General features: G+C 26.6%; 13 protein-coding genes across 13 annotated transcripts; 3 read left to right on the top strand and 10 right to left on the bottom strand. All coding sequences in view use genetic code 12, as the record gives it.

The window, feature by feature from the left end:
* Nucleotides 1–9: 9 nt before the first annotated feature.
* On the bottom strand, nt 10–3,489 carry KGF54_001289 (uncharacterized protein; the record flags this gene model as incomplete). Its single annotated transcript, XM_051761641.1, has 1 exon — nt 10–3,489. The coding sequence occupies one exon, from the start codon at nt 3,487–3,489 to the stop codon at nt 10–12; it is 3,480 nt and encodes a 1,159-aa protein (XP_051621685.1).
* A 685-nt stretch (nt 3,490–4,174) lies between these two features.
* On the top strand, nt 4,175–4,841 carry KGF54_001290 (40S ribosomal protein uS8; the record flags this gene model as incomplete). The annotated part of the gene is made up of 2 exons (XM_051761643.1): nt 4,175–4,307; nt 4,582–4,841. The coding sequence occupies 2 exons, from the start codon at nt 4,175–4,177 to the stop codon at nt 4,839–4,841; spliced, it is 393 nt and encodes a 130-aa protein (XP_051621686.1).
* Nucleotides 4,842–5,069: 228 nt separating this feature from the next.
* Nucleotides 5,070–5,624, top strand: IMP1 (endopeptidase catalytic subunit; the record flags this gene model as incomplete). The annotated part of the gene is made up of 1 exon (XM_051761644.1): nt 5,070–5,624. The coding sequence occupies one exon, from the start codon at nt 5,070–5,072 to the stop codon at nt 5,622–5,624; it is 555 nt and encodes a 184-aa protein (XP_051621687.1).
* Nucleotides 5,625–5,743: 119 nt separating this feature from the next.
* On the bottom strand, nt 5,744–6,616 carry KGF54_001292 (dolichyl-diphosphooligosaccharide-protein glycotransferase; the record flags this gene model as incomplete). The annotated part of the gene is made up of 1 exon (XM_051761645.1): nt 5,744–6,616. The coding sequence occupies one exon, from the start codon at nt 6,614–6,616 to the stop codon at nt 5,744–5,746; it is 873 nt and encodes a 290-aa protein (XP_051621688.1).
* Nucleotides 6,617–7,587: 971 nt separating this feature from the next.
* Nucleotides 7,588–8,088, top strand: KGF54_001293 (uncharacterized protein; the record flags this gene model as incomplete). Its single annotated transcript, XM_051761646.1, has 1 exon — nt 7,588–8,088. One exon carries the CDS (start codon nt 7,588–7,590, stop codon nt 8,086–8,088), a length of 501 nt encoding a protein of 166 aa, XP_051621689.1.
* Nucleotides 8,089–8,183: 95 nt separating this feature from the next.
* MED17 (Med17p) lies at nt 8,184–10,087 on the bottom strand (the record flags this gene model as incomplete). The annotated part of the gene is made up of 2 exons (XM_051761647.1): nt 8,184–9,957; nt 10,014–10,087. 2 exons carry the CDS (start codon nt 10,085–10,087, stop codon nt 8,184–8,186), a joined length of 1,848 nt encoding a protein of 615 aa, XP_051621690.1.
* A 263-nt stretch (nt 10,088–10,350) lies between these two features.
* Nucleotides 10,351–11,690, bottom strand: KGF54_001295 (putative peptide hydrolase; the record flags this gene model as incomplete). The annotated part of the gene is made up of 2 exons (XM_051761648.1): nt 10,351–11,598; nt 11,664–11,690. The coding sequence occupies 2 exons, from the start codon at nt 11,688–11,690 to the stop codon at nt 10,351–10,353; spliced, it is 1,275 nt and encodes a 424-aa protein (XP_051621691.1).
* Nucleotides 11,691–12,210: 520 nt separating this feature from the next.
* Nucleotides 12,211–12,972, bottom strand: BMH1 (14-3-3 family protein; the record flags this gene model as incomplete). Its single annotated transcript, XM_051761649.1, has 1 exon — nt 12,211–12,972. One exon carries the CDS (start codon nt 12,970–12,972, stop codon nt 12,211–12,213), a length of 762 nt encoding a protein of 253 aa, XP_051621692.1.
* Nucleotides 12,973–14,669: 1,697 nt separating this feature from the next.
* Nucleotides 14,670–16,205, bottom strand: KGF54_001297 (uncharacterized protein; the record flags this gene model as incomplete). Its single annotated transcript, XM_051761650.1, has 1 exon — nt 14,670–16,205. One exon carries the CDS (start codon nt 16,203–16,205, stop codon nt 14,670–14,672), a length of 1,536 nt encoding a protein of 511 aa, XP_051621693.1.
* Nucleotides 16,206–16,398: 193 nt separating this feature from the next.
* SEC62 (Sec63 complex subunit) lies at nt 16,399–17,289 on the bottom strand (the record flags this gene model as incomplete). Its single annotated transcript, XM_051761651.1, has 1 exon — nt 16,399–17,289. One exon carries the CDS (start codon nt 17,287–17,289, stop codon nt 16,399–16,401), a length of 891 nt encoding a protein of 296 aa, XP_051621694.1.
* A 215-nt stretch (nt 17,290–17,504) lies between these two features.
* Nucleotides 17,505–18,773, bottom strand: EHT1 (medium-chain fatty acid ethyl ester synthase/esterase; the record flags this gene model as incomplete). The annotated part of the gene is made up of 1 exon (XM_051761652.1): nt 17,505–18,773. One exon carries the CDS (start codon nt 18,771–18,773, stop codon nt 17,505–17,507), a length of 1,269 nt encoding a protein of 422 aa, XP_051621695.1.
* Nucleotides 18,774–18,988: 215 nt separating this feature from the next.
* Nucleotides 18,989–20,917, bottom strand: KGF54_001300 (uncharacterized protein; the record flags this gene model as incomplete). The annotated part of the gene is made up of 1 exon (XM_051761655.1): nt 18,989–20,917. The coding sequence occupies one exon, from the start codon at nt 20,915–20,917 to the stop codon at nt 18,989–18,991; it is 1,929 nt and encodes a 642-aa protein (XP_051621696.1).
* Nucleotides 20,918–21,555: 638 nt separating this feature from the next.
* RLI1 (Fe-S cluster-binding ribosome biosynthesis protein) lies at nt 21,556–23,421 on the bottom strand (the record flags this gene model as incomplete). The annotated part of the gene is made up of 1 exon (XM_051761656.1): nt 21,556–23,421. One exon carries the CDS (start codon nt 23,419–23,421, stop codon nt 21,556–21,558), a length of 1,866 nt encoding a protein of 621 aa, XP_051621697.1.
* Between the last annotated feature and the right edge of the window lie 526 nt (nt 23,422–23,947).

The raw sequence follows: 23,947 nt of genomic DNA on the forward strand, positions 1-23,947 counted from the left end.
TATTATAAATTAATGCACTAAATTGGTTTGTAAAACTTCTAATATACATAACGTATCTCTAGATTTTGGAAATTGTTGAGGTATTTTAAGTTTATAACAAAGTTGGATAATTGAATACCTAGTTAGATCAGGAATCGACTTCTCATATACTTGAGCTCCAGTCAATAAGAATTCAACCAACTTTTCTTTCAAATTGGGGTTCATACGCAAAGCATAGACTGCTTTCTCAGCTATTACTAAATCTTTTGATGCGGGTGTTGATATTTGAGTTTGAGTAGATGAATCAACTATGCTTGAATGGTTGGAAATAAAATCCCAGGTATCTTGAAATTTTCTACTGAAAAAGAATTCATTCTGAACATAATCTTGATTGATAATTTGAATCACAAAACTTAATGTTTCAATTGTTAAATTGACCTTTTCTCTTGAATACGAATTTGAAGTTAAAGTGGTAGATAATGAATCAACACCTGAGATCAATGCACTCAACATTGCCCAATTGCTTGTAATCATTGGTAATACTAATTTATAATTTGTACAAAGTAAAGGGAATAATAATCTAAAAGTTTTCATTATCTGAGATTTTAAAGTATATGATGGTTGTGATATTAGTACAAATCCGTAGTTGAAAATTCTTTTTAAAACAATATAAATACTTTTGGGTATGGGTGAAGTCCAAGGTTCTTCTTCTTCTTCTTGTGGCCGACTATCGTCTTCGAGGTCCTCTTCTTCATCATCTGAGTCGGTGTTCATTTCTGAAAATGGTTTATCATCTGGTCTTTTAAAGTATTCTTTATCTGCATCAAAGTCTTGTAAAGGATCGATTGTACTTTCATCATTCAAAAAATGAAAAAGCTGAAATTTGTTTGTCATTCCCCATGGCTTAAATTGAGACTTATTTTGGTTCTGATTTTCAATCTTGGGTGCATTCGATGAACTAAGATACAACTTTTCAATTTGGTCAGTTAAGGCTTCAAACACTATGAAAAAACTCTCCACTAATTTATTATACCCATGATAAGAGTCTAATATAACAAACATGTCAGATAAAATATCAGTTAATTGATTAGTTTCCAATAATTGAATTCCAGCTATTTTGATTATAACCATCAAAATTCCAGGTAACATTGGACTTAAATTACTTGCAACTGTCATTTGCAAACTTACTCCATCGACTAAATAATCCAGATTATCCATAATCAATTCTTTTATTGATCCATTATAGTAGGTATCTACTATATTTTGAATAGTGTTTTGAGCTTGAAACTGTACATTTGGCCTATCAGTAAATGTTAATGCTTGAAAAATATATAGCAAATTGTCCATTAGTACATTTGATCTAAAATTATCCAATGACATGGTACCAGTTATTGTACTTATACTTTCAAGTGCAGCTATAATAGCAGTTTGGTTAAAATTTTTCTCTACTTGTGAACTACCGATTTCAGCAGAATTTAAATTACTTATCAAATCCTGCGATTTCATCAACAATAAATATGAAGCTTCATTTTCATCATCATCAACTTCCATGTCATCAATATTTAAAAAATCATTTGAGCTAAAGCCTTTAGTTTTTGTTAATCCACTTTGAGCCAAAGTTGATGCAAACCACAACGAGACACCTTTGCTTAATGTATCATTATCAAAGTCATCCAATATTGCCTCTAGCTCTTCAACGCTTTGACCTGCTTGATTTAATTCTAGGTGAGATAAAAATAAGACTATTGATTTTAGTTTCGACTCAAAAAATTTAGATCCTAGCCCAACTGTCAACTCTCCTCTAGATTGTGGAACTCCATCATTCCATTGACGTGATAATTGCTGCAAATGGTTCGAATGATGATCCTTGGTGTCTTGTTGCAGCTTCTTGTCCGTCTTCACACTACTAGCATTAATATGACCTGGTAATTCTATTGAATCCAATGTATTTGATGTTCCCGGTGTTAAAGTGTTTAATACGTTGTCACTCTTTTTGATTGACTTGTTTGAACTGATGAATTTGACATGATCAATTGTTATTTCAATTAAAAGACTTAAGCATCTTTGCTTAAGTATAATCAACTCATTTAATTCAGGACCAAGTTTTCTTGAAATCTCCATTAACACTGCAAAATGGAATTTAATAGCAATGATATTCATTGAAATTTTATCTTCATCAGTTGAAAAAACAATAACTGATAATTTACTACTTATTAGACTTGATAATTTCATTTTTACTATATTAAAGTATGCTGTAAGTTTCGAAGTACTGTCATCAATTGCATCTTCAACAGTTGAAGCTAATTCCCATACTTTCAAATCCAATTTGTCGTCATAAGTTGATGAAAATAATAAAATAGAACATATATCTAAAGTTAGTGGAGTCAATTCGTTATATAAAGTAATGAAACAATTCTTCAATATTGAGGTAACAAACTTCACAACAACATCATATAACTCACTTTTAGATTGCCATCGCTGTCTATTCCTTGAGCTTAGTAATATTGATTTAAATAAAGTAACTAGGGTTATCTTTAATTGTTTAGATGTAGCCTTCAACCACGGCATTGTTCTGTGATCTTTCTCAGTTATTCTGATATCATCAATAGATGTTGGAGTTTCATCAAGGGTTTTCTCATCATCATCCCAAGCCACTTCTATATCTGATAAACTTTCTACTTCCGGTATGACCAATTCAGATTGTAAATCAGTATCGTTGAACGATGAAGTTACGATAAATGTCAATAATCTCAAAATTTGAATCAACAATTGATAATTAATATTTGAATTTGAAGATGTGAAATTTGTCAAGGCTGATACAATACCTGGTAGTATCATTGATATTTGTTCTTTGTTAAGTCTCAATAGCAGATTCTTTACCAACTGGAATGCATTACTTAAAACCTCGATTGATTCTTGATCATTTGATTTGTTTGAAGTGATCACTGACAATGCAAATGTAATTGTAGAACTCAAGAAATGCAATCTTTTCTCTTGTGCTTCAAAATATGTTTTATCTAATGCATCAATTAATTGAGATGAAACATATATAGCGGAATTCTGAAATTGTAACGACTTAGGGTGATTATTACCTTCGGTTTTAGAAGTATCAACTCCACTTAAAAATAAAACTAAAGGAAACAATTGATCAATTAAAGTAGTGTTTATTTGAAATCTCCAACAGTGTTGAATAAGAAAGCCAATTATTGATAATATATGTTGTATTATTTTATCATTTAGTCTTGGTTGTTTTAGTAAATTGGATATGGGGAAAAATATATAATCAGCAACATTGGGTAATAGTTTGAAGAAAATTCCATCATCTGTAAATCTTTTGTATTCAGAATGTAATAAATTGACAACTAAATTTAACAATGATATAGTCTTAGTTTCATTTAATTGTGGTTGTAAAACTTCTTGAGACAATTGAATACAATATGCTTTTAATTTTTCGAATACTTGTTGTGATACCAATCTTTCGTTACTATTGCCTATTATATCATTTGACATCTTTACCTCATCATCTAATCTTTGAATCTGCTTTATAGTAGAATAATCAATAATTTATCTTATTATGGATTTGGCAAACATTTAAAGATTTAAAAGAGTAAAATATTAAACCTGTATACAAAACATATATTTGTTTTTGTGTAACAAAATCAAGCTTCTCTTTTACTTTAAAAAAATTTTCAAACTTTTCACTTTTTCAATTTCAGCTTTTTGATTCCACTCAACTACAATTTACACAAGTATTATACACTACAACTACGAATCAATAGTATGTTTTCATTTATATAACAAGCATACGCCACATGGGGGAATATATTCCTATCATATTCATAAGTTAATAGAATGGGTTTTTTTCATTAGAAGAAGTGTTTTAAGAAATTGTTTTAACTTTGGTGAAATCGAAAAAGATTAAGTTAACAATTTGAACGAAGTTTAAGCTGTTAAATTCTATTTTAGTTTTATACCCAATCATGGAAATTTTCATGTTTGTTAAATTATGCTTTATTTCAACATTATAAAGTAAATTTAAAGAGTTTTAACAATACCTTTCTACACGTTATCATAGTATAACTTTTATCGCTCATGACTCCAAACTTCTTTAAGTTGGATACTCATGTGGCCATTTTTTGATCAAAGAAAAAAACTCCAACAATTTGGTACTAACATTAGTTTTTTTTTTCAAGAAATGACTAGAACTTCCGTATTAGCAGATGCTTTAAATGCCATTAACAACGCTGAAAAAACCGGTAAAAGACAAGTTTTAATTAGACCATCTTCAAAAGTCATCATTAGATTTTTAACTGTTATGCAAAAGCACGGTATGTGAATATTCAAAAATCAAAGGTATCAAATTTGCAAATTTATCAAAATCATTGAACATACACCGAATTGATAACTGGATGGATTGATCGGTGTCCAGTCCCTTTCTGTCTTTTAAGCATTCGGGATAGAAAAGATTAGGAAATGACTTCTTACACGATACTCAACTGTTTTTAGTGCTTATCGTTTACTTTTCCCCAACATTTATATTTTACAATTTTGCATTTTGATGTTAAAGAAGCTAAAGTATGGCTTACTAACATTTAAATTTAGGTTACATTGGTGAATTTGAATACATTGATGATCACAGATCAGGTAAAATTGTTGTTCAATTAAATGGTAGATTAAATAAATGTGGTGTTATTTCCCCAAGATTCAATGTTAAAATTAATGATATAGAAAGATGGACTGATAATTTATTACCAGCTAGACAATTTGGTTACGTTATTTTAACAACTTCTGCTGGTATAATGGATCATGAAGAAGCTAAAAGAAAACATGTTGCTGGTAAAATTTTAGGTTTTGTTTATTAAATTTTTCAAAAGTCGCTTCATTTATTTCTGTATATTAGTCCTTATTGTAATAAAAGTAATTTGGTTATTAATAGTTTCATTATTTTCTGAACGTAGATCACTTTAATTGCACACGATATGTAAAGTTTGAAATTTTAAGCCGAGAAATGGTGATAAAATTTAAACTCCAGATTTTACTTACATGGATCTAATCATTAATAATCTCATACACATTCCCCCAAAACTTAAATGATAGTACTACCGGAGTCATTAAGATTTATAATTTCTACATTATCATGGACTTTGAGAGCAGGTTGTTTAGCTCATATAATACACGAAAACGTATATGAATTTACAGAAACAAGAGGTGAATCAATGTTACCAACAGTTCAAAATCAAAATGATTATGTTCATGCTTTTAAAAAATATAAATATGGTAGAGATTTAGAAATTGGGGATTGTATAGTAGCAATGAAACCAAGTGATCCATCTCATAGAATATGTAAAAGAATTACAGGAATGCCTGGAGATATAGTATTAGTTGATCCATCTTCATCATCAGAATTAACTAATTCACCACATGATATTATACAAAATGATGGGTTTAATAAGTTTATACGAATACCTGAGGGTCATGTTTGGTGTACTGGAGATAATTTATGTCATTCTTTAGATTCAAGATCTTATGGAGTTTTACCAATGGGATTAATAACTGGTAAAATAGTTGCTGCTAATTCAATGGGTGATGGTTTACGTGGATTTTTTAATTTCAGATGGATTACAAATACTTTTAAAGATGAATAATTATAGAATTATATTATAGCTTATGAATGAATGAAATATTTTAGAAGAAATGACTTTTAGTTTCAAATAATGTATTTTTTTTTTTTACTCTATATACCTCATACCCAGATCTCTTTTATTCAATCTTTGGCTTTTAATTTGACAGCTTTTGTTTTTGTTGTGGATAAACGATTTTTGGCTAAATAGTTTAATACACTTAATCCAAAATAATAACATGGAAAACTCAAAATGAAACCATAAAATAAAGTCGTAAAAATTGATTGACCCAAATAATACTTGACAAAATTGAGTTCAAATCCAATCAATGATGTAAAAAATAAAATATTATGAGATATTTGACCAATTGAAGTTTTATTAAAAGTTTTGAAGAAAATATCATTTACTCCAATAAATCCAAACCATGAACCAATTAAAATTAAAAATAAAACTGATGCAATACCTATGAAAAAAATTGGAATAATTGGATTAATCGTTTTTTCATCTCCTCTGAAAATGTGATGAATTTCTGGTTGAATACCGAATTTTGATTTACGTTCATACTTACTTGAACTTTTAAATTCTTGACTTGGAATTAATTCAATTAATCTTTTAATTAAATTCAATGAGCCACTAGAGTCACCAATAATTAAATTTAAAACCAATGAATCTTTAGATTTTAATATTTCAGGTATTAAACTAGCTTTAATTTGTAATTTAATTTGATCATCCTTAACTGTTGGAACAAAATTTGTAACTAAATTTGGTTGTGAAACATCAGATAAACTTATCATTATTTGTTCAGGTTTATGACCTTCTAAATCTTTATTTTTTAAATCAATTTCTATTATATCTTTTGATGAATCAATTGGTAAACTTTTAATAACTTGTGTGTCAATTTCACCAAAATGTACACTTTCACCATTATTATTGTTTGTAATTTTACCAGTTATTACACCTTTAGCAATTGATGATGCTATAAGTCCACAAATTGGAATTACTGTTGAGAACTTCATTATTTGTTGGTGTGTTAAGAATAAACGAAATAAATTCTTTGTGATTTTTGAACTTTGACGTGGTAGAATTCATGAAAAATTATTTTAGTGAATTCAGTTGATTCCATAAAAAACGCACTATAAATATTTTTGACAACCTGACCTCCTTAATATTCTGAACAAAAGTATAAAGCTTTGACTATAAAGTGAACTTAGGTAGTATTGAGTAAAACCCCTTCTAACCCACTATAATCAGAATAGGTTTCTGGTAAAATTGTTGAAATCAAAAAAATTATACCACCAACGATTTCTACCACAAAAAATACCGGAATTAATATAAGACCTATCGAAAGTTAGTATTAGGCTTCAAGCTAGTTCATGCATCGTTCTGAACTATAAACTTACAACCAACTATAAACAAAATAACGAAGATTAAGCACATTGCTAGTAAAGTTATTGACGAGATTGCAAACATATTTGACTAAATTCTATTTTTGTTATAATATTATTAAGTATACTTGGAATACAGTGAGAATCAACAATCACCGCTCTCAGGCACTGACGTATTGAACCCAGAATTAGTAAAAGCAATTATTTATCTAAAAGTCTGGTTGTAGAATAATTTTGGTTGTAAATAATTTTGCAACAACTTTTAAAATTATAATTTATTAAGGGGTAAAAATACAACTACTTTAAAATGTATATAATTACGACGCCTCTTAACAAATTTAACATATGTTTGAATTATTATGTTCGTATTAATATACTCAATTTTAAATAATCATTCAACTCATCTTTTATATTAAAGAGTTTGAAAGCAGTTTATATGAAACAATAAACTTATAGAAATTTGACGCATTTGTCGTATTTGTATCGGTGTAATGAATTTTGAAAATTGTTCCGGATAATTTTGAGATCTGAAAATTAAGTGAAAAAAAAATATAAATGAATGTTTAATACCTGATTCACATCATCATATTAACAATTCATCAATGCAATTTCTTACAGGAAAATCATTATTGTATATAAGAATACTAGTATTGCTAATAATAGCCTATTATTTAGTCAAAGATCCAGATGCATTATCATCAGCAGGTTTTGTAATATTATTAGGTCAAGCAATGCAAGTCCCCATATTAAAATTAAATCCAAATAATCAATTAATTGGACTTTTATCAATATTTATAGTAACTACTTCATTAACTGATCTTATACCATTAATAGCTGAAAATTGGTCATTTTTTGAAACTTTAGTACCAACAAGATTAACATTTTATTTTATAATAACTGCATATATTTATTTCGTACCCTTTTCAATTATAAGTAATAGTTTAATTATAACTTATACAATGTTTGAAATTTGGATTAATTTTTTAATTTATAATAATTTAAGAGATGAAAAATTTTATAGAATGAAAAAATATGTTGAAGAAAATGTTGATGCTTTAAAACAAGCTCAAGATGAACAAATTAGAATAATTGAAAGGGATTGATTAAAAAATGCAAAGATAAAACAAATAGATGAGGTTTAAGATGTATATAAGTAGGTATGAAAAAATGCATGTGTGGTATTTATATTACATACTATTTAACTTTTAAAATCTTCAATTAACCATTGTAAATTTTCTTTTAATTCATCAAAATCATTAAATTCATTTTGTAAAATATTAATACAATTTATATTATTTGTTTCATTTTCTTGGGATTCATACTTGTAAACGAATAATTTCAAGATTAGGTTGACGAATAATTCATTTGTTGTTATTATTATTTTAATTTTGAGAATTTCTCCCTTTTTATTGACTAGTGTTAAGTTTATTTTGGATTTAGGTTTTTCTATTGATTTTTGAAATGGATTGTTTTTGGTATTAAGATCTAGATTCACAAATTTATCTATTGTTGAATCTGATTTGATATCGCTGTTTTCTTTAGTTATTTCATTGATTATTTTTTCAATAGTATTTATATATGATACATGTTTTATATTACCTAAAAATGGTCTTAGTATTAAAGGGTGTGAATTTTTTTGTTTCCACTTGATTAATGACGTGGGGACTTTTTGTTTTAATTTTAAATTATATTTATAAAAACAACAAAGCATTAACTTAAAATATGATAAAATCAATTGGCATTTGTTGTTATTTATTGATGATGATGAATTTACATTTTGATAATAATTATTCAATTCGTCTTCATTTGATTCATCATAAGTTATATTTTCAATTTCAATCATTTGGTTTTCAATTTCAATTGATACTTTATTTGAACTAACATTCACATTATAACTAATTAATAATTTAGCTTCATTACTTAATTGATAAAATAAATCTTCTTCAAATAAAAATAATCTTGCTTTTTCAATTTCATTTATAATATCATGTTTTGAATTATTAAATTCAAGTTTAAAATGTGATTGTCCAGTTATTATAAAATCATCATCTCCTTCAATTTTACTAAGAATTCTTATTCTAATATATTTATAAATTTTATCAACAACTCTATTACCAATTGATGATAATGCATGAAATTTAATTTCTCCAGTTTGAATATTCTTTCTTAATAAACCCAAACCTTTATCATAATAATCGGATCCAGAATCCCCATATCCGTATTTGACTCCTATTGCCCTTGCATTATTAGCTGGATCTCTCATTCTAAACAATGCTTCATTATTTGATAATACTAAATTAATCATATTCCAATAATTTTTTTCTTTAATAACTTGTTGTTGAATATTTTCACTTGATTGTTTGAACATTTCAGTTATCTTTTTGATAGACTCAGATTTCCAACCTTGACCTATTTTAGTCGATTTTGAAACTTCTGATGTAGTTTCTTTTAAATTATCATGAATACTACTTCCATTGGAATTTCCATTACTAGTCAGTTCTTCGCCCATTAATTTGTCAGAATTTAAAGACGATGGTTTTACAAATTTTGATAGATGAGGTGACATTGTATTTTTAGCAACATTTGGCTTAACTGATGCAACTAATAACGAAACGAAATCTAATGATAAAGAAGTTTCGTTCAAGGCATTATTTATAGCTTTCGTTAATTCGAATTTTTGTTTATTAAAATTTTGTTGAATATCATTGGATGTTATTGTTTTATTTTCCTCTACCTCTTCTGTTTCTGCTTCAGTCTCTTGTTCTTGTTCCATCTCTTCATCCTCTTCTTCATCAACATTTAATTCTTTTATTTCGGAGTTTATTTGTGGTGAAACTTTTTCATCTTGATTTTCGTCGGAGATTTGATTCAATTTATTAATTTCATCCCTTAATGATTCTTCGGTTAATCCTAAAAATGATTTACGTTCATGTAATATTCTTGGAATTAATTCTCTTAATGAAAGATCGTCTCTGAATCAGTAGGTTAGTATTTAACGCACTATCCTCAGTGTTTCGATTGAACATACTCATTCTGTACAAATGGATCTTTTTGACCTTCTTTATCAAAGTCTAGATCAATATAAAAGTTTTCACTTGTCATATTGTTGACATGTGAGATACAATCGTTTGATTTGTTGTATATTTTACTTGGAATAAAAATAGTCAGAGCGGCTTTCTATTATTTTTCGTATTTGAGTTCTAGATATATTATTTATATGTAGTTTTTATGTTGCAAACTTTACTTCTTTTAAACAATTCTTTGAAGCTCAAAGTTTATACAAAGTACATTATTACAGACTTGATTGTTAACAAAAGAGATAAATCTTACGCATTTCTATGATTCAAGTTGAAGAACTGATATATTTATTCAATTTTGACCTTTTTACGAGGTCTTTTAGTTTCTTCCTCTTCTTCTTCCTCTTCCTCTCCCTCTCCATCGTCATCATCTATATCTTCTTCTTCTTCTTCTTCCTTTTTCTTCTCTTCTTTCTCTTTATTCTTTTCTTCTTTAGCTTTTTCTTTTTCTTCTTTTTTCACTTTTTTATCATGTTCTTTTTCCTTTTTAATTTCCTTTGCTTTAGCTTCTTCACGATCTCTTTTTTTAACAGTATTTTTGTAATCATATTCATCATCAATATCATTAGATTTATCAGCTTGATCTTGATTCTTTACAGATTTAGGTTTGAAAAAATCATTAATATTATTTTGTTTAGTTTTACCACCTATTTTTTTCAATATATCTTCTGATTTATTTGATGGATTTCCTACATCTTTTGAAACTTGATACCCTTCTATTGAAGCGTAGGCTTTATTGGAATTACAATTAAGAACTATTTCAATTAAATCATCGTTCCATTCATTTTTCGGATTAAGCCAATCATCCCATTCTTTTGTATTTGGTTCAATCATTATTGGTTTTCTTGAATGAAGCCAACTTAAATCATTATATTCATCATTTTTCAAAGCTGGACCAGTTACTATTGTAAAAGAAGATAAAAATTCTTGTTCCCCTTTTTGATTATTAAAATTTTCTTTATAATTATAATTATGTGAATAAAATCCTGCTAAAAATACTAAAGGTTCTTTGGATGAATGAACAAAATATGGAGTCTTATCACCTGATTTTTTATCTTTTAACCATTCAAAATATCCTTGGATTGGTATAACACATCTATGTTTTTTACATGATGACCAAACTGATCTATGTTGATCTAAAGATTCTTTTCTGCAATTAAAATATTTACCTTCAGTTTTACCCAATTCTTTTGAATATGGTTCACCTTGATTTGATTTACCTTCATTTGTTGGTGTTGAATCTTGAGGTTTTGCCCATACTGGAATCAAACCAAATTTCAGTTTCTCAAATACATATTTTGTTGTAATATCTGAATCTTCTGGAATAGATTCATATATCATAATTGCTGTATTTGTTGGTGCAATATTGAAAGATGGATTCCAATCTTCTAAACTTGTTAAGTCAAGATCAATTTTTAAATTTTGCTTTTTGTTATGTATATCAATTTGATATGTTTGATCACCTGTTTCTTCTATTGTATCTTGTTCATTATGATAAACTGATTCATTAAATGCATTTGGCAACTCATTTAAATTCTAAAGTTATAAAATTGTTAGTCAAGCTGTTATCGTTAAAGTAGTACGTCAATTGAATTACATACAATACCTTGAGCAAATCTACCACACATGACTCGTCTTGGTATATTTGGTTGTAAATGTTTTGGTATGTATTATCAAAAGCAATTATTATTGTGGAATCTAGAAATCTAGAAACTTACGGGGGTTAAGGGGTAATATTAATTGTTAATTCGTTTTTTTTTATAACTGAGATTTTTTAATATTAAAATTTAAGTAAATGGGTATTATTATATATATTAGTTTTACAACTCAATTGTAAAAGTACCTATTGAAAATTGGAATAGCGCATCATAAATAGCATTTATATAGATAATTGATATAAAATTTTGATTATTGAAAAGTTTATATTTACTTAATATAAATTAGAGATAAGTAGTAATACTGGTTGACAGAGAGTGATTGTTGAAAATTTTTTAAAAAAAAATAAAGAAACACACAAATTATTTAAAAAATATTGTAAAAGATTAATTATAATAAAAACAAGGAATAAAATTTGATATAATATAAGATAATTTTTCTTTTTTGTTAATTGTTATTTAACTAAAATTTAATTCTTTGATTCAAATTAATTTATTCTTCATTTTCATTTTTTGGAGCAGTTGATTCTTGAGGAGCTTCACTTAAATCAGTCCATAAAGTTAAATTATCTCTTAATAATTGCATAATTAATGTTGAATCTTTATATGAATCTTCTGATAAAGTTTCTAAATCAGCAACAGCATCATCAAAAGCTTGTTTTGCTAAATGACAAGCTCTATCTGGTGAATTTAAAATTTCATAATAAAATACAGAAAAATTCAAAGCTAAACCTAATCTAATTGGATGAGTTGGTGGTAATTCAGTTACTGCAACATCTGATGCTTTTTTATATGCTTCTAATGATTCATCAGCTGCTTCTTTTCTTTTTTCTGCAGTAGCAAATTCAGCTAAATATCTATGATAATCTCCTTTCATTTTATAATAAAATACTTTTGATTCACCTGATTGAGCACTTCCAATTAAATGATTTGTTAAAACTTCTAAAATATCTTCACAAATTTTACTTAATTCAGCTTCAATTTTAGCTCTATAATCTCTAATTAATTTTACTTGTTGATCATTTCCTTTTGATTCTTCTTTTTGTTCAATTGATGAAACAATTCTCCATGAAGCTCTACGAGCACCAATTACATTTTTATAAGCAACACTAAGTAAATTTCTTTCTTCTACTGATAATTCTTTTTCTGCTGAAGCAACTTCTTTCATTGCACTAACCATTTCTTCATATCTTTCAGCTTGTTCAGCAAGCTTAGCAAGATAAACTGAGTTTTCTCTAGTTGATTCAGTTGTCATGTTTTATTCTTTAATGAAAATTCTAAAAAAGTTAGTATATATAAATGAAAAAAGAAATGTAAATAATGTAATTTAATAGTATGTATAAATTTGGATATCAATTGTTGTAAATTCAATCAATCAATCAATCAGTTGTAATTTAATCTATTCTTCAATTCTGTTTCAAATTAATAAGTTGATTACTGCAATTTATATGATCAATATATCAATTTTTTTTATGAAAAAGTGAGCGTTGTTGAGATTTTTGATTAATTTTTTTAAGTGAGTGATTTGTAAAAAAAAAACAAAAAAAAAAAAAAAAAATCTCTCTCTCTCTCTTGTAAATATTAAATATTCAAATATTATTATTATTAGTATGGTTGTTAAGTAAAGTCGTGTTAAAGTCAAGAATGCAACAATAAACATTTCCCAAACTATAAACATATAAATATTCTAACAAGAATTGAATATAATAAATCTTTGAATTGAGTTTTTATCATGATAATTGAAATATAAACTAAAGAATTGATAGAATTTGATTGATTATAGTATTGACATCAATTGATATATGTAATTTATAATTTCAAGTGGTTGCCAAAACTTATCTACTTGAAAAGGGGGATTATAATTTGAATTCGACAACTGATATGTTTAGATTTAATTGATTGATTGACTAAATGATATTGATCCTATTAATTTATACATATTATTGATTGATTACAATTTGATAATTGTACAATATTAAATAACATACAATGTAGTAGTAGTAGTAGTAGTAGATGATAAGTAAATAATATAAAATGAATTTAATATAAAAAAAAAGTAATGAATTTAAAAATTGATAAGTTTTTGTAATTTTTTGTTAGAATAAATTTATTAATAATTAAATATTAAGTCGTTGAATTTTTTTTTTTTTTTTTTTTTCTTCTATTAATATTTGATAGTCTAATAATAATTTAATTTCTATTCAATCTAATAGTATTATAAATTATTAATTTTTAAGAGATATTAAGATCATAAATTATAGTAATGTTTAAATCTACTTTAAATGATCTCTAAACTTAGCATAACAATCTATATATAGATTTACTTTTCACTCGTTCAGTAGTTTAATTTTCAAAACTGAGGTGGAGGGGGGAGGTAAACAGCGGTCAATCTCGGATTATTTTAATTTATTACATTTGCTTTTACATAAATAGAGAAATGGTTTCATATCTTAAACGTATTTTAAAACTTTTTTATGAATTTTATTTTTGAGATTTAATATTTACTATTGCTAGTATCAAATTAATATATTCTTTTTACATATGATAATTTAGTATTACTGGATCAAATTACAATTTTTTCTACTTTTTAAATTTATGGATATTTGTTTACGTAATTAGATCTTTATTACATCACATAATTTACATACATATTATACTATATCAGTCTTATAAGTGTATACGAAATCCATTATATGTATATACATATCTCTCCCCGTCTCTGAATATTTAGTTTTGATTTATCGTAAGACCTTTTATGATGTATTTTAAGCGTCAATTATGATATATCTCAAGTGTCAACTATGATGTATCTCAGGCGTCAATCTGATGTATTAATGTCGTCACCAAAAATGATGATCATGCACTTCACATTGATATACCAAATTTACTCTTTGTTAAAGCTCAAGAATATAAATTTGATTATCGTAAAGACCCGCTTTACTATTCCAAATCTTATATCATATCATATTGATTAATTATATAACATTCTTCTCTATTTTGATGATTCTCTTTTTCATCATTTAAACCATTATTTTCATTATTAATTATACTATTTTTTCTAATTTTTTGTTTTGGTAATTGATATTGATAAAATTTACCAGTTTGATAAGAAGCTATAAATATTAAATCATTATAAAATCCAATTTCAACTTTATTTTTGGAATCTTGAATATATTCTGGTAATTTTATATAAGCAAATGATCTTGTTGGTGGTTCCCATATTAAATTTTCAAATAAATCTTTATAAGGTAATTTTTTAAGAATTGATGATGTATATTGATTATTTATAAATTTTTTTTTGGTTTTTTTAAACCATGATTTTTGTTTTATTAATTGTGGTTTATCTTCTTCTATTTGAGTTGTTGGTTGAGATTGTTGATTTTTAGATAATAATAAATTGGCTAAACTTTCATTTAAATCTTCTGATGATGATCTATTAGCTTCCCCATCACTTTGATCATCACTATGATCATAAATTTCTCTATCATCTTGATTTTCTTTTAATTCCAAATCATTATTGTTTTTATTATTTAATTTAAACAAATGTACAGTATTTGATTCTGATCCACAACCTAATATTAAATCTTGATTATGGAAACTTAATGAATTAATTTTAGTTAAATTATGACCCCTCCTTAAATTCTTAACATTACCTAAATTAATTGTCTCATCATCAATTTGAACCAAGTCAAACACTCTTAGTATTGTACCTTTAATTGATGCAGTTGCAATTTTGAAACCTTGGTGAGATATTGATATTTTACCAATTAAAGAATCGTGAGCTTTGAATATTATTATTGGTTTTAAATTTATAGTATCATATACTAATAACCATCCATCCCCATCTTTTTTCAAATCTTCAATTGTTATCACGGGATTTTCCAATAAGTTAGTCTCCTTTATCTTGGGGGTTATACCAATGTATTTATTTAAAGGCTCATTCATGAGTGTTGATTCGCTTAATAAATTTAAAGGTAGACATAACCAAGATTTATCATTAACACTTAAATCACCAACAAATTCGGAATTTTCTTCTGGAATATGTAATTTCAAGATTTTTATTAATTTGATACAACTCAAATCATAAATATGAATTTCTCCATTTTGTAAAAAAACCACTAACCTTTTCCTATTCAATTTGACGTCAATTATATTTGATTCAAATTTTAAATCAACAATTTTTAAATTTTGTTTTAAATTATATATCTTCAACACTTTGGTATTTTCATCCTGTGGCACTATTATTGTCAAACTAGTGGAAAATAACATCTTCAATAATTTAGTAGGGTAATTATGTTTATCATCATTTGTAAGTTCTTGTTGTTCTTCTTCTTCTTCAATTGAATTTGATAACGTCTTTTTAAGTTGATTTTCAGATGATGAATATAATTCTCCAAATGGTTCACAATTAAAAATCTTATGATTTTTTGTAGTAGATATTGATATTGATGAATAATCTGGATTAAATGCTAAATCATTTATATACATTGGACTTTGATTTATTAATGGTTGTAAAGTATTTATTTAAATCAAGTAAAAACTGATTTAAAAAGAAACGCGCTTATAAGTCAGTTTTGTACTTTACTACTATAATGTTTTACAAATTATGAAAAGATACATATACCATTTTATATACATTAAATCTTCTTGAAGTATATAATCTATAAATTGAATAATTGATCTATTCAGCAACTTCTTCTAATGTAACTTTTCTATTTTTTGATTCTCCATTACTTTTATGAGTTTCAGAACCAGTTGCACTTTTTTCTTTACTTGTTAAAATTGGTTCAATTTCATTACTACTACCATTAGAAGGTTTAGTACTTGACATTTTTGATTTTTTTGATTTTTTCTTTTTAGGTTCTTCCCATCCATAAAAAGGTATAAAACTTTCAATAACTCCACAATCAGCAAATAAATTTGGAAATAACCAAAATGGTTTTGGAAATGCAACTAATGATATAATATATATGATTAATCGTATTATTGCAATTATGAAAAACAAACCAATTAATCCTAATGCAGCCATTGATAAATACCATACACCTCTTCTCATGAAATTTGGCCATAATGGGAATAATATAACTGTAAATATACCAGCTATAGCCAAGATTGAATATAACAAGATATAAGGATTTGGTTTTGTATATAACCAACCAAAATATGATTTTGGATCTATAACTGCTTTATCGGCTCTTTTAAAAGTTGGTTTATCACGTATTGGTTTCCAACCTTTTATAGCTTTAACTTCAGAATAATGTAATTTATTTATTGGTAAAATTAATTGATTTTGAATTAATAATACAAATATTTTTTGAACTTCTTGAGCATTTGCAATTGGAATTAATCCATTTTTGGGATTTTGTTGTTTTGATCTATAATCATCACTTAATAATGCTCTTTCAAATCTTTTATATTTGAAAAACTCAATATCTGTTTTATTATCTAATAATCCTGATCTTTGTTTCAATATTGAATTTTGAAACAAGTAATTGGCAATGTTTAAAGCCGCTGGTGATCTTTGACCACCGGTTTGAATTTGAACTTGTCCTTGACCGGGTGGAGCTGACATTGTTGTTTTAGTTTAATGGATGGTGTCTCAAGTTACACTTTTTTTTCTTAATTACGTATCAAGTTTTGTTTTCTTGATTTTTTTTTTTCAATAATTTTTCAATCATGAATTCCGACTAAATTTTAGCACGAGTAGACCTAAATTTTATACGCGAAAATAAAGATTATCAAATTAGTCTATCAATATTATGAAATTATCTATATACAAACTGGTATTCAAAGGTCAGCAAATTTTTGGAAAAACTCTTCAGCAGCCTTGACACACCAGAACTCTCCATTGAAATCAATGTACCCTAAATGACCACCAAGATCAGTTTCAACTAAACATAAATATGGATTTGTTTTACAATCAAGAATTGGTAATCTGCATCCAACCGCTGGATCATCAGTTGAGTTTATAATCAATAATGGAGTCTTGATACTCAAGATTTTATTCTGTGGTGATGCTTCTCTATAATATTCGAATGCATTTTGGAAATTGGAAGTTTTACATGTAATCAAATCATCAAATTGCCATGTTGACTTGATGGTTTTTAATTTTTTCATAACTTCTTCATTCACTAAATCTGGTCTATGAGTTGAAATTTCTCTGTAATTGTTCTTGACTATTTTGGTTAAAAAACTAGTTAATCCTGGGCCAAGTAAATATTTACCAGTATATGAACTTTCTATATGGTAAGCACTATCTATAAAATCCCAAGGACAAGAAACAGCACAAGCAGCAGTAACTAATTGTTCACCACCTTTTTCACCTTCTTCACCTAAGAAATTTGCCAATATAGCTGCACCTAAACTAAATCCAGTAATGAAGATTTTACGATTTGGCCATTTTGATTTAAAATCAGTCAATACTTCTCTAACATCATCAGTTGCAAGTGCTGTAAATAATTTTTCAGTCGTGACTTTTGTTCTACAACATCCTCTATTATTAATAACAACTATATCCCAACCGTCAGTATTTTTTTGAATAACTTGTGCAAAATCTCGAATTAATGCTTCATGAGAACCACCTCCCATACCATGTAATATAACAAGTATTGGTTTATCATTTTCAATAGATGGTTTATTTAAATTTTCAAGTTCTTCTTTTGTAAAATATCTAGTTCTTGGATGTAATTTCGGGAACCCTTCAGGTAATGTTTCTTCACCAATTTTTTTAAATTCTTCTTTCGATTCTGGTTTTTCAATTACCCAATCTAATGAACAAACACCACCATCTTTATAATTGAAAATTTCTCTACCATACCAAATCACAAATTTATCTGGACTATTTGCTGAGGTATAGTATAAAGTTTGTAATGAACCATTAAATAATAAAGGATTTAACCATAACTTTTTTGATGGATCTATTGTATTTAAAGTTGAAATTAATTGATTAAAAGTAATTGTTTCACCGGATTTTTTACTTGGTAATTCAATTGATTTTGATTCTGGTACTTGATGAATCTTTATATTGGATCTAAACCCCCAATTCAAAATCCCCATCGCTTTATGTAGTTATTATTCTCAATTTGTTCAGTGGTTGAAGATTTCACTCAAGATTTTTATAATCATTTCGGTGTTTGAGAATTAAACGCAAAAAAAAAAATGAGTTGCTAAATCCGAAATATAATGGCTTTTTCTGGGCCATTAAAAAAAATTTTGCAACCAGACAACCAGATTATTTTAAGAGTTGTATATTCAAAGATCTATCTATTTATCTATTTATCTTTCTTTTTAAAAAATCTACTACTTAATTTTGGGGATTCTGGAGTCATTTTATCTAATTTAACAAATGAATTTGATCTTGAATTTGGATTGGATCCATGTTTTAAAGAAAGTTTAAAATGACCTGTACTATTATTTAATTTTTGATTGCTCATTATTCTTATAGGTGTAGTTGAACCTGATTTAAGACTTGTACTTTCACTACCACTACCATCAGTATAGGTTGGTGCAAATCCATCTTGTATATAACTATCATCATCGTCATCATCATCCATTGCTTCATTATAAGAAGGTATATGGGAAAAATCAACACTTTTATTCCTCTTTTTCAATTTTTTATTATTCATTTCTATTGCTTTTGCGATTGGTATATCAAAATATTCACTTAAATTAGTAACTGAAGTGTTTGCTGATGCTAATGGTGTACCTGATTGTGATCTTAATTGTTCCATTGGAGTTTGTGGTAAATTCATATCAAAAATTTTATCAAATTTAGATTGTTCATATAATGGTGGTGCACTATCTTCTCTGTCTGCATTTTCTTCCTCCTCCTCTTCTTCCTCTTCTTCTTCATCTTCTTCATGTTCATCATCTGATACTGCTGGAGTTGTTGGAGCAGATTCCTTTTTGTGAAATAATAAATCTTCCTTTTTATAATCTAATTGGAAAGTACCATGATGATTATCAACATCATAATGTCTACCTATTACGTGACCAATATTAGCACTTATATAAACATAAATTGGTAAATTTGCTCTCAATTCACTAGTATGACCTTCTTTATTCTTTAATTGTATGGCAACTCTTAATCTATGTTTTACAACAATCATACTATTTTTAGTTTCACAACTTTGAGTTATTTGTTTTAATTGATCAGGTACTTTAAAATGAGTCTTAATAACCCATCTATCATATTCTATATCTGAATTTGCTGGAATATTTAATTGTTGTTTACCACATAATCTTTCAAATTCTGGTGATCTTTGATTTTCAACTTGTATATGATAATGTTCTACTATACATGCATTTATAGCTCTTAGGCTTAAACCTTTCGCTATAGGTACTATTGTTATATGAATTGGTACATTTGATCCAATTGCAACTCCCTTTTTTGGCATACTTACACAATATTGTAATTTACCAACCCAGGTATTGTTCACATCTATTGAATCACATAAATTCATATTTTGTGGATGTAAAGTTCTAACAATTCTAATATGTTTACTTAATTGATGTGATCTTTCAAATCTTCCTCTTTCTATTGAACATTGTAATCTATATAATAAAGTACCGATTGGTAAACCTTCAACAGTTTCTGAAACGCTAGCTGGTAAATATACTTTGAATGGTAAACTATAATTTCCTTTTGGTAATAAAAATGAATGCATATGAGAATCTTGTAAATCTTTGAAAGGAGTCCCATCAATACCTGATTTTGGAATTTGAATAATTTTTGAAGGAGTCTTCGTAGTACCATTTATATTAAATTGAGGAGTTGAACTGGTTCTGTGGTATTTTGGTCTCGGAGTTGAGGTCCCAGAAGTATTTGCAGAAGAATCAGTAACTCCCGAACTTGACCCTTTTTTCAATTTACACATAGGTATAGTACCATCTCCGTAATTCCCAAATATTACTTTACCTTCATTATCACATAATAAATTATCCCAATCAATTTTCAAAACACATAATCTATCCAAGAATTGTTCATGAGTTTCCTTCAGCATATATTCATAATAAAATTCTCCAACTAAACTTAATTTTATTTTCTTAACGTGAATATCTTCTTTTGTTGATATTTTTACACTTCCTTCTAGTAATACATGTTCTACTTCAAATTCATTACCTTTTATTAATAATAAGTTTTTATGATGTGATTTTAATTTTATATCAAATAATGCAAGATTTAGGTGCTGATTGAACATAATATTCTTATTGAAGATCTATTATTTATTCTGCTTTCAATCTTGATGTTTCTTCTTCAGCTTAATGGTGTAAAACTATATCATGAAATGGTTGATAGATGTTTAAATATAAAACTATATCGTTTTAAAGTTTTAAGAATCTTTCTTTAAAAGGCTTTAACTAAAAGTTTGGATGCATCGAATGTTAAATTTTTAATGTAATTTAAAACACAATAATAAGGTAAAATTAAAATTGCTGTAGTAAAATTTTTGATTTGATGATTAACTAAAACAAAAAAACAGACCAAACCCGGATAACACAGACGTGATTGAAAGGCAGTTTTATAAAAGCTTGAAATTTCACTATTGTTTCTTATCAATTTATTTTTTGACAATATTATTTTCTTAATTAAATTTTAAGATCTTAAAAATATGTCAAATTTAGTTTTGTGTTTCAAATTACATTTTTAGTTCTTGAAAAGACCAAAAAAACTTTAGAGAAAATTTTACAAGTAGTTACAAACAGAATTAATAAACCAATCTATATATAAACTATTTATTAATTAACCTATAAATAAATTAAAATGCCTAAATGAAATGAAAAGTCAAAAAAGAAAAAAAAATAGTAATAATGCAATATTAAAAATTGTAAGAATTCCTTATAATTCAGTATTTTCCAAGAAGAAATAATTACCTGATAATTTTTGTTCTTTATCCATTTGTGAATCTAATTTATTAATTCTTGGTCTATAAGAATTTGGATCTCTTCTGAACGTAACATTTAAATTCTTTAAAAATCTATTACAACCAGTTAATAAAGATTCTGGAGATTTTGCAACTGCATGTCTTGATGGTTTACCTTCGAAAACAATAACTCTATCAGCTAAATAAGTTGCCATGATAAAATCATGCTCAACTATAAAGGCAGTCTTTTTAGCATGTAAAATGAACCTTCTTATGACTTTAGAACAAATAATACGTTGTTCTGAATCTAAGTATGCTGATGGTTCATCAATTAAATATAAATCTGCTTGAATACCTAATGCTAATACAATAGCAACTCTTTGTAATTCACCACCTGATAATGTTTGAACTTCTTGATCAACTATATCTTCGATTTTTAATGGTTTAACAACATCAGATTGAAATTGTGGATGTAAAAATGATGCTCTTATTTTTTTGAAAAATAATTGTCTTACAGTACCTGTGAATTTTGGAGCTATTTTTTGTGGTTTCATCGAAACATTTAATTTTGGAATTTCTTTATTGTTATCAGCTGAAATTGCACCTGCTAATAATTTACAAAATGTTGTTTTACCAGTACCATTCTCACCCATCATAACTAAAATTTCAGAATTTGTAAAATCACCAGCTTCAACATCTAATTTGAAATCACCTTGAGTTTTTGACATAGTTGGATAAGCTAATGCATTTGATTTATCTAATATTAAATCATCTGCTGCATCTGCTAATCTAAATTGTAAAGATTCTGTTCTAAATCTCATATTTTCTGTTGGTATGTGACCATCCAAGAAAATATTAATACCTTCTCTTACTGATGATGGTAATGTAACAACACCATAAACTGATGGTGCACCATATAATATACAAACAAAATCTGATAAATAATCCAATACTGATAAATCATGTTCAACACAAATAATATATGTAGTAGCTGATAATAAAGATCTTATAATTTCAGCAGCTCTTAATCTTTGTTTAACATCTAAATATGAAGATGGTTCATCAAACATATAAACATTTGCATCTTGAACACAGGTCATACCTAAAGCAAATCTTTGTAATTCACCACCTGATAAATTTTCAACTTCTCTTTTTAAAACATGTTGTAACTCCAAAACTCTTAATACATAATCAAAAGAATCATCTCTTTCATTTTTACTTTTTAAAATCGCTCCAACTTCTTTAACTTTTGATTTTGCTAAAGCTCTTGGAATATTATCAACATATTGTGGTTTAATAATACATTTAATATCATCTTCCAATACTTTTGTAAAATAATTTTGTAATTCTGAACCTCTAAAATGTCTTAAAATTTCCTCCCAATCTGGTGGATCATCATATCTACCTAAATTTGGTTTTTGTTTACCAGCTAAAATTTTTAATGCAGTTGATTTTCCAATACCATTTGTACCAACTAAACCTAAAACTTGACCAGGTCTTGGAGTAGGTAATCTATGTAATTTAAATGAATTTGCTGAATATCTATGAGTTGTTTCACCTTCTAAATTTGTTGGTAAATTAATAATTGTAATTGCATCAAATGGACATTTTTTAACACATATACCACAACCAATACATAAATTTTCAGATATAAATGCAATTTTTGAAGCAGGAGTAACTTCTATACATAATTTACCAGTTTTAACAACAGGACAACTTTTTCTACATTCTTGTTTACATTTTTTTGGTTTACATCTATCAGTTGAAACAATAGCAATTCTTTCATTTTTTGAACTAGTTTCTCCTTTTTGATTTTGAGGTCCTTTTCGCTTTGAACTCATTAAGTTTGATATATTCTGTTTAATTGATTGATGGGGAAGGTGTTATGTAAAAATAAATTGAATTTTAATTGAATTGATTATTGAAAAAAAAAAAAAATTTGGTTGTAAATTTCGTTGCAATTAAAACTTATTGTAATGTAAGTATAAGTATAATAATAATAGTAATTTATATTTTATTATTGTATCTGAGATGCTAAAATTTTTTTTTATTAATTTTTCAATTTTTAATTTTTTTTCTCGAGTGGTCGTGTTAATTTTACCAAATAATTAATGCCTTACTACCAATTGATAATTAATTTTTTTATTGTAAGCTTAGTAAATCAATTATTGTAATTGGTCAATAAGGAATAATATATTTGAAGTTTAAGTTCATTAATAATTTGAATGTTTCAAATTGTTTTCAAAAGTAAGCTAAATAATTTTTTGATACTTAAGTTTAGAACTTTTGAGTGACCAGTAAGTAACAATTATTGTAAAATTTAAAAATTATTTAAATTTTGCATGAAATCAACAGATAATGTTAAAC

Source organism: Candida jiufengensis (genome assembly GCF_024610255.1).
Source record: "Candida jiufengensis strain CBS 10846 chromosome Unknown scaffold6, whole genome shotgun sequence".
Lineage (NCBI taxonomy): Eukaryota > Fungi > Ascomycota > Pichiomycetes > Serinales > Debaryomycetaceae > Lodderomyces > Lodderomyces jiufengensis.